Source organism: Euphorbia lathyris, chromosome 9 (assembly GCF_963576675.1).
Source record: "Euphorbia lathyris chromosome 9, ddEupLath1.1, whole genome shotgun sequence".
Lineage (NCBI taxonomy): Eukaryota > Viridiplantae > Streptophyta > Magnoliopsida > Malpighiales > Euphorbiaceae > Euphorbia > Euphorbia lathyris.
The window spans coordinates 15,300,063-15,309,023 of record NC_088918.1 but is presented as its reverse complement, the minus strand read 5'-3'; the positions used below and the strand labels follow the sequence as shown (position 1 = coordinate 15,309,023).

Genomic DNA, 8,961 nt, shown 5'->3' with positions numbered 1-8,961 from the left:
TCGTCTTGGACACCCTCCTCTTCATCAGAATCAGAGTACATATCATCAGACTCCCCCACCATCAACACTTCCTCCATACAAGGCTCCTCCTCGACCACCCCCATAACCGTATCTTTCCAAAAACTTTTCCCTACTTCGTTTATACTAACCCTAGATCTGGGGGAAACCGCGTTTCCCTGGACCTGAGCACCACACTCAACACCAAAAGTACCCGCTCTATTAATATGGACCTGACCCGAGGCAGCCTGCCCCCCTGCCGCCGCCCCAGCCTGCCCGGCATTGCCCGAGGACCTGCTTCCAGCGCCTGTCCTAGCGCCGGCACCCGGACACCACCGCCCAGCATTACTGCCGGCGCTTCCAGCGCACTGCCCGGCGCTGCCTGCGCCTTGCCCAGCTTCATCGGCGCTCCACCCGGCGCCAGGCACCATCGGCGCTCCACCCGGCGCCAGGCACACCCGGCGCCCAGCCTCGCCCCCTGCGATCGGAGGCGCCTTGCCCCCTGCGTCGGAAATAGGCGCCGATCCAGCTGCCCTAGCCGCCCAGTCCTCCCGGGCACTCTCCCCCAGCCGCAGCGCCACATCCAGCGGCGCCTCCCTCGCCTCCCACACGTCCCCCCTCCCATCGCCCCAAATCCCCCCTGCCGCGCCGCCCATCTCCCCACCCAGCTCCATCTCCTTCGAGCGCCCCCCACCCTCCTTCCCCTCCTCGCCCATCACGCTCCTCCCTTCCAGGCCGTCCCCGCCGATCTCCCCATCCCGATCCGCCCAAGCCCTAGCCGCCACCACTCCCTCACCGCCACCAGCCGCCCCCCTCTCCCAAGATCTGTCCCTCACTCTTTTCACCATAAAACCCTAGCAGAGAGAGAGAGAAAAAAATTAAGTTATAAAATTGATCCTGTGTTTTAGAGAGAGAAGAGAGATCTGAAAGAGAGGAGATAGATCTAAAAGAGAGAAAAAGATCTAAACGAGAGAAATAGATTTGAGAGAGAGAAGATAGATCTCAAAATTCTCCATCTTCATAAAAATTCTTCACCATGACAACAGATCTGAGAGAGAGAAGACGGATCTGAAAAAGAGAAGATAGATCTAAAAGAGAGAGAAAGATCTAAAAGAGAAGAGATAGATCTCAAAACTCTCAAACTTCATAAAAATTCTTCTCATGACAACAGATCTAAAAGAGAGAAGATAAGTTCTAAGTTCTATTGCATTTTATTATTTATAATTACAGTTTAAGTTTAATTTATTTACCTTCAAAAAAAAAGTTTAATTTATTTAATATAGATATACATTTATTTGACTAGGCTTGGGAAATGTGCCAAGCTAGAAAGAAGCTTAGGACCTCCAAAATGAAACCCGATTCCTCATTTAAGAACACATTTAGTTTATCTGCTGTTTGTTGTTTGCTATTTGCGGTTGGAAAGCACACACTAGTTGATTAATCAAATACCTAAAATTATCATTTTTAATATGAAAAAGCAAATACGAGAAAAAATTTGAGTAAACAAGCACCTCTTAATTCTTTTAAGCTAACCCGAACTCGACATAAATATAATACGGATTGCGGATTAAACTAGGTTTAGACAAAGTAATTGAATATCAAGTGAGATTAGATCGGGTCCGGCCCGGCCCATCAAAAGGTGGAAAAAAAGAAAAACTTGGATGGAGTTTACTGCTAATCTACGCGGGAACTGATCAGTGTTAACTGTTAAACGATGAGAGTAGCAAGCAAAAAGAGCAAAGGTCCAAACTTTGGAGGCCATTGACCCAAACCAAGCGGAAGCTGCTTTGCTTCACCCAAAACCACAACCAGGAAGAAAGAGATAGAGTACGGCGGTGGTGACCCAACAATATCACAAGGTCTCTGTTCAATTCAAACAAAGATGAGGTTTCATCTTCCTTCCATTCTTTTCCACCATTCCTCTTTTCCATCATTTCATCTCAGATCCACCGCTTCCTTTTTCTACCCAATCACACACGCCCACCTGCCTTATTCTCTTATCTCTATCTCATTTCCCAAACCTCATCCATCTCCTTCTTCTGCCGATTCCTTGATGGTTAATTTTTAGATGCCGATTAGGGGTTTTAGGGTTTTTTCCTTTTTCGCGACCCAGAAAGGTACTCTTCTTCTTCTTTGTTCTTTTTGTGATGGTTGTTCGTTGTGGATCTGGTTTTCATGTTGTTGAATATATGCTTTTACTTCTATTGTTCGAATTTGGAGTCGCTAAGCTGAGTTATGCATCAATTTGACAATTGCTTTTTGTTGTTTGTGTTAGGGCTTTGGGAGGTTTAATTGTCCATTTTAGATGATGTTTATATGTATTTTATATAGTCTGGCTACGAAATTACTTTGATTTGCAGTTCGTTTCTTCTGCTGTGGTTGCTTATAGAAATCATAACTAAGAGTGGAACTGTATCTCTACTCTCCCTCCCAGGCTTAGGACTTTTGTTTCTAGTAAACTGGCTAACTAAGTGATCGTTTGGTTCCTTTTTGTTGGTTACAGTAGATATAGACCTTTCGGCTACAATTGAGAAACAACTACTTATAGCTATTTTGGAAGGAAAGTCATTTAACATTTACCAGCATCACCAAACATGCATCAATTCGGCGTTTGGGAGCTTTAATCGTCCATTGTTATTAGTTTTTAGATGTTTATGTCTTTTCTACAGTCTTGCTATGAAAATACTGTGATTTTCAGTTTATTTCTTTTGCTGTGCTTGCTTATAGAAATCATAAGTAAGAGTAGAATGGTATCTCTACTCACCCAGGCTTAAGGTGATGTGGTTTTTTGTTTCTAGGAAAGTGGCTAACTAAGTGCCGGCTTGGTTCTTCTATTTGTTGTTTTACTTCAAATGGTAGATATAGAGCTTTCTGTTAAAACTGAGACAACTACCTAGAGCTATTTTGGAAGGAAAGTCATTTCACATTTACCAGAAACACCAAGCATGCATCAATTCGGCAATTGTTCATTTCTTTTGGTGTGCTTGCTTGCAGAAATCATAACTAAGAGTAGAACAGTATCTCTACTACCCAGGCTTAAGATGATGTGGATTTTTGTTTCTAGGAAATCAGCTAAGTAAATGCCCGCTTGGTTCTCCTTTTGTTGGTTTACTTCAAATGGTAGATATAGAGCTTTCGGTTATAATTCAGAAAGAACTACTTTTAGCTATTTTGGGAGGGAAGTTAGATAACATTTACTAGCAACACCAAACAGTAAAAAGCTAACAATAACTATAATGAGCAACAGCTGAATCAGACAGACCCTAAGACTTGATAAACATGCATTGTTATCGTCTTTTGAGTTTTTCTCAATTACCAACAGGACTATTCATTATTGTGATTATTCTCTTGTATGTTAGAAGTTCTGCTAAGTGATTCTTGTATTCGTGCTACATTCTTTTTGGCTTCCCATGTTTTGGTTCGTAATCCATCTAATGTGATGCACTTGAGATTAATTACTTTTGTTTGTTTTGACTTGTTCAGTTCCCTTTGATTGGAAGTAAACACCTGCATTAGGTATCTGCTTCAACACTTTTTATTTCTATGGAGGGTTTCGGGTTTAGTGATGCAAGCAGTGCTGTGAGGAAGAGGAGGAGCAATACATCTCGTCGTCCTCGGAATGACTCACTGACACCTGATTACCAAGATATATCATCGTTATCATCCACACCGCCTTCAGAGAGTGTAAGCATAGCTCTGGCTTCTTTTGTTGATGATTACTACATTTCCTAGAAAGATTGAAATTTAATTGATTGTTATTCACTTCGAGAGCTTCATCTATTAAAATTGCAGAATGAACCTGATCAGAATACAATGAAACCTGAAGATGGAGGATTTGGAGAATCTGATGAAGCTTCCAATAATTGCTCTTTTCGAGGCAGTAATGAGCAGAGACACAGTGTAGTTGACTCCAGAAGATGCAGTGAAGGAGTCCTTGCCCCGGCTAATTGGAGAAACACAAGCAGTGTAGGAGAATTGGGAGCGGTTTCAGATGGAATAGGGAACGAGAATAAAGTGAAAAAGGTCAAGCTTAAAGTTGGCGGCATTACACGTACTATTAATACTAAATCCACATCTGATGGTGCATCTGCTGTTGGGTCTTCTTGTACTAGGTCTTCTCGCTTACTGGATGCCCAACAGAAATCAATTGAGGTGCTTATCATTCAATTTTTTTTAATATTTTTTTATTTTTTGAATCTAGTATCTGTGTTTTGCTTAAGCTTTTGACAAACATTTGGATTCTAATTTCTGCATCACTATTTTTGCAACACTAGAAGTTCACTTTCTTCTTGTTGCAGGAAATTGTAGATGATAATCGTTCATTTACTTCAGATAAGGGGAGTACTTTACGAGGAGTTCCATGGAAGGATTTTTCTCGAAGTGGTCTTAATGTTGGAAAAACTGATAACTTGAGGGATAGGGTGTCTGATGAAAATCTCTCTTCAAAACAAATAGATAAGTATGAGCCAGTTCGTAAGAGCAAACGAGTTCCAAAGAGACGCTTATTAGACGGAGTGCTTGATGATGAAGATGAGGATGATGATGAGATCCGTTACCTTGAGAAAGTCAAATCATCAAAGCTGGTAGCTGATTATGTTCCAGAATTTGAGGACGAGGAGGAAGGAAAAGGTAGGAAACAGCGAAAACTTTCAAGGGTTTTGAAAAGAGATATCGATGCTCTATATGATGTAGAGGTTGGAGGTCATGCTAAGAAGTCTAAATCGGGAAGAGTATCTGATGATACTGATTATTTTGAAGAGGAAGAACTGGGGTCAGATGGTGAACCTACAACTAACAGGAAGAAAATAAGAAAAGAATTAGTTGATTTAATGGGAGAATCGAAGAAGGAAATGACCGTCACCACACGTCAACGTGCACTTCAAACCGGCAAAGATGTCTCCTCCAATCCCGGCACAAGTTTAATTGAGTTCCCAAATGGTTTACCTCCAGCACCTCCTAAAAGTAAGTATTTCTTTTTCTTCTTGTTGTATGATAATCTCTTGAACTTGTTACATATTTCCAATTTTTGGTAACAGAACAAAAAGAGAAACTCACTGAGGTGGAGCAGCAACTGAAGAGAGCTGAGGCTCTTCAGAAACGGAGGATGCAAGTCGAGAAGGCAGCTAGAGAATCAGAGGTTTATACACTTTTTGCTAATATTTTTTGTGTGTATTATTCCTTTTGCACTATTGCAAACTGAGAGAAACTTTGCCGCATCTGTAGGCTGAGGCAATCAGAAAAATACTGGGACAAGAATCCACTAGGAAGAAGCGTGACGATAAAATGAAGAAACGGCAAGAAGAAATAGCTCAGGTATCACATAATGCATCTTGAACATTTTCCTACTGTCGAAAATTCCACTTCTCCGTTTCTCTTCTTGTGACTCTGAATGACTTTGATTATATATGTTCTGATGCATTCAAATCATTTGCAGGAGAGAGCTGCAAATGCTCTGGTGCTTACACCAGACCATGTTAGATGGGTGATTGGTCCTTCTGGAACAATTGTAACATTCCCTAACGAGATGGGCTTGCCGAGTATATTTGACCGTAAGCCATCCAGGTATAAAGCTGTTCCATATTCCTAATAAAGGCTAGCCTTAGCTCTAGTTTTTAGGTATTGGCTTCCTCTTCACTTTGAGAAAGTCTGTTGTGGTCCCGGATCAATTATTCCTGGACCATTCAAGTGGTGACACGACAGTAGTGGAGCTGGTGTATCACCACCTGAATGGTCTAGGACTAGTATGGTGTTGATCATTGTAGAAATTGTCATTCACTTGATGTTCAAGCAATAACTTATATCGTTGACGAGTCATTGGCTTCGCTACTAGCGTGTCAAAACTTGTTTAATATTCTGTAGTATATATTAGGGCTCACAGTTATTAAAGACGCATGACACACTAAGACGCAAGGGAGTCTTGGAGCCTTGGTGCAAGGCACAGACGTGCGTCTGAGCGTCTTGAGACGCACTAAAAGAATGAAAATATATAAAACCATAATTGATGATATTTAAAATATAAGAAATTCTAAAATAAAAATGCAATAAATGCTAAATCATGACAATATTATTCGTGATCTATTGGATTTGGTTATATACTATGATAGACATTGGTACTAGATGTACACATCTACCTTTTTTATACATGTTGTCATCCCTGATGAATATATTTTTTTATGCGAATTGGATCTTCCAGCTATCCTCCACCCCGGGAGAAATGTGCCGGTCCATTCTGCAGTAATCCATACAAATATCGGGATTCGAAGTCGAAGCTGCCATTGTGTAGCCTTGAATGCTACAAGGCAATACAAACATAGATGATTTATGCAGGAAAATATGCTTATAAGCAGTTTCAAATTGTATCTTGTTGTATAATAGGAGTTTGTGTGGATAATGTTTCTCTTGCTTGCATATAAAAAATCACACGAGGAAATAATTTCAACTTCATTTTTTTTGGGTAAATAATATATTAGTCTCCCACTTTTTACATAACATACTGTTTCGTTCTCTTGTTTTGAAAAAAACATTATAAGGTTCCTATCTTTTGTTAATATTAACCCTTTGGTCAGTTTGTCTATTTTATTTTAGATTTTTAACCGTTATATTTGGCATAAATAGATAGACAGAAAATAACAGATGGTCATTTTGTATTGTACTACAACTTTACTGAAAGTTAAGATATGTTTGGTTAAAAATCTAAAAAAATAGAGAAAAGGATCAAAGGGTTAATATTGGTAAAATATAGCGATTTTATAATATGATTTTTAAAATATTGGGATTAAACAGTGTATTATGTAAAAATGTAAGGACTAATAAATTATTTATCTTTTTTTTTCTAATATAAGGATAAAAAGGTCTTCCATTTCTCTTGCAGAAATTGCCATTTACATGGAAAAATGTAGAAATTGCATTAGAAACCGAAGTTTTGTTTGGTTAATTGTTTATTTTATTTTATTTTATTTTATTTTGGGTTGTTGTTGCTGTATGTTAGCAGATTTTCTTGTAACATTCTAACTAAATATTCATGTTTTACTTGATTTTTCTGGAACAGTCTAACCAAAGATTTATGTTTTATGTCTAAAGTAAAAAGTTAGAAAGTAACTGAAAAAATCAAAATGGTCTAAAAGTAATTTTGTCACTATTATTATTTTATATATAATTTATTTTAATTATAAATATTGTTATAAAATTTTACTAATAGTAGATACTTAAATTATTTTTATATATAAAAAAAAGAAAGAAAGTAATGGTACTAAAGTTGTGCTAAAAATTGGCAACATTGCTACATTTGTTTAAGCAACCTTTGTTGTTCCAATGTCACTATTTTAAACACTTTTCACTTTATCAAGCATCCATCTAAACACCTTGTATTTGAGATGCTTTTAAAATGAATTTAGTCATTAATTTACACAATTGTAATGTTTGAAGCCGAATGTTTTGCAAAATAATAATAATAAAAAAATGCATTATGGTCGAACCAGTCGGTTCGATTTGGTTCAATTGAAATCGGTTTCTATTCCGGTCTGAAGAGAGCTATATTTTAATATAATTGAAACCACTCGAACTAGTTTGTTTAACCGCGAACTAGTTTGACCAAGTCATCTTCTGTATTGCTATTTGATTTAAAAAAAATTATGCGTATAAGAGGGTTCAAACTTGAGATATCTTAATCCCGAACATACACATTAACCAGTATACTGATATACAATTTATGACATTTATCAGCAATTAATGAATATATAATCATATTTCAATTTAAATATTTGAAATATAATTTGAACAACACATGCTCAAACGAAGAAATTGTAGAGAGGGACTCATTCTTCTATCTACATTTTCTTCTTCTCTTTTGCTCCTTTTTAAGCTCCTCACTGCAGCCACCATCATCATTACCTTATCCGTTCTAGCTTTCTAATCAGGTCTAATTAGAGGAGGAAGAATGAACTCCTCTAATTTATGTTTTAGTTTTTGTTTTTAGCTTCAGATTTACTTTTTCTTGTTAGTTTGAAGTCTATATACCTTCTCAAATTTCTTTTTTCGTCAAATCTACACCTGTTAGTTATATTTTTTTCTTATAGTCTTTTTCGGTCTTAACAAGAGCGTAAAAAGTTCATCTTGTCCGTAGATCTATAGATCTGCGTGGTTGCAAAAAAAGAAAAGACTAAGATCCAATTGTCCGGAAGAGTAAACAATAAGAATGGACTACAACTGCTTTTCAACTTATTTGTACTTTTTGTGGATTTTATTGCTCTTTGTAGTCTATTTTTTTTCATTTGTGAATTTTGTATTGCTGTAACCTGTATGAGTGGAAAGTTTTATTCATCTTAATTATTGTGTTGTATTTGTATTTTGAATTTAATGGAATGATATATGACATTTTTATGTATAAAAAATCATTTAATACTATTTTTATGTTTTGATAATGTTAAATGTGAATAAAAAATTATATTTTGCAGGATTTTGTGAATCCCAATGAAATCCCGATTGAACCTTTAACTTTTGACCCTTTAGTTTTTCTGGTTCTGTGGCCGGTCCAGTTTTGACAACCATGGTTTATGGATTTGAGAGGATTGTGATATTAATTTTGAGAGGATTGTGATATTAATTTCTGTAAAATATAAGAAGTTGACTAACAATACTTGATGATATGACACGTTGACTTTGACGACGTGACAAATTAACTTTACATTGCTGAAGCTACATACATAATAAAATATTGACTTTTGATGATGTAATATGTTGACTTTATACCATTCATTAAAGATGATGTTAGTCAAAATACCTTTTTTTTTGCTAACTTACGTTATTGAATCCTCGAAGTTCATGTGTCAACCTGCAACTGCACATAAGCAAGGTCAAAGTGGGTGTTTGTACATCGAACCTGCTCCGATGCCTAAGTCACTTTGTGGAGTAGACTGAAAGATGATCACAACAAGTGAATTGAATCTATAATGTAAATATGAATTA

At 37.3% G+C, this 8,961-nt stretch overlaps 1 protein-coding gene across 1 annotated transcript; it reads left to right on the top strand.

Moving 5' to 3' along the window:
- Positions 1-1,709: 1,709 nt before the first annotated feature.
- Positions 1,710-6,441, top strand: LOC136205689 (uncharacterized). The gene is made up of 8 exons (XM_065996400.1): positions 1,710-2,114; positions 3,481-3,681; positions 3,790-4,149; positions 4,296-4,959; positions 5,034-5,134; positions 5,221-5,310; positions 5,432-5,559; positions 6,191-6,441. Exons 2-8 carry the CDS (start codon positions 3,541-3,543, stop codon positions 6,309-6,311), a joined length of 1,605 nt encoding a protein of 534 aa, XP_065852472.1. The 5' UTR covers positions 1,710-2,114; positions 3,481-3,540; the 3' UTR covers positions 6,312-6,441.
- The last annotated feature ends 2,520 nt before the right edge of the window (positions 6,442-8,961 follow it).

Excerpts from the sequence above, each read along its gene's own strand:
- LOC136205689 (XM_065996400.1), top strand. The coding sequence starts at position 3,541 with ATGGAGGGTTTCGGGTTTAGTGATGCAAGCAGTGCTGTGAGGAAGAGG. Across the intron at positions 4,960-5,033 it reads ACCTCCAGCACCTCCTAAAA|AACAAAAAGAGAAACTCACT; the intron begins GTAAGTATTTCT and ends TTTTGGTAACAG. Across the intron at positions 5,135-5,220 it reads AGGCAGCTAGAGAATCAGAG|GCTGAGGCAATCAGAAAAAT; the intron begins GTTTATACACTT and ends CCGCATCTGTAG.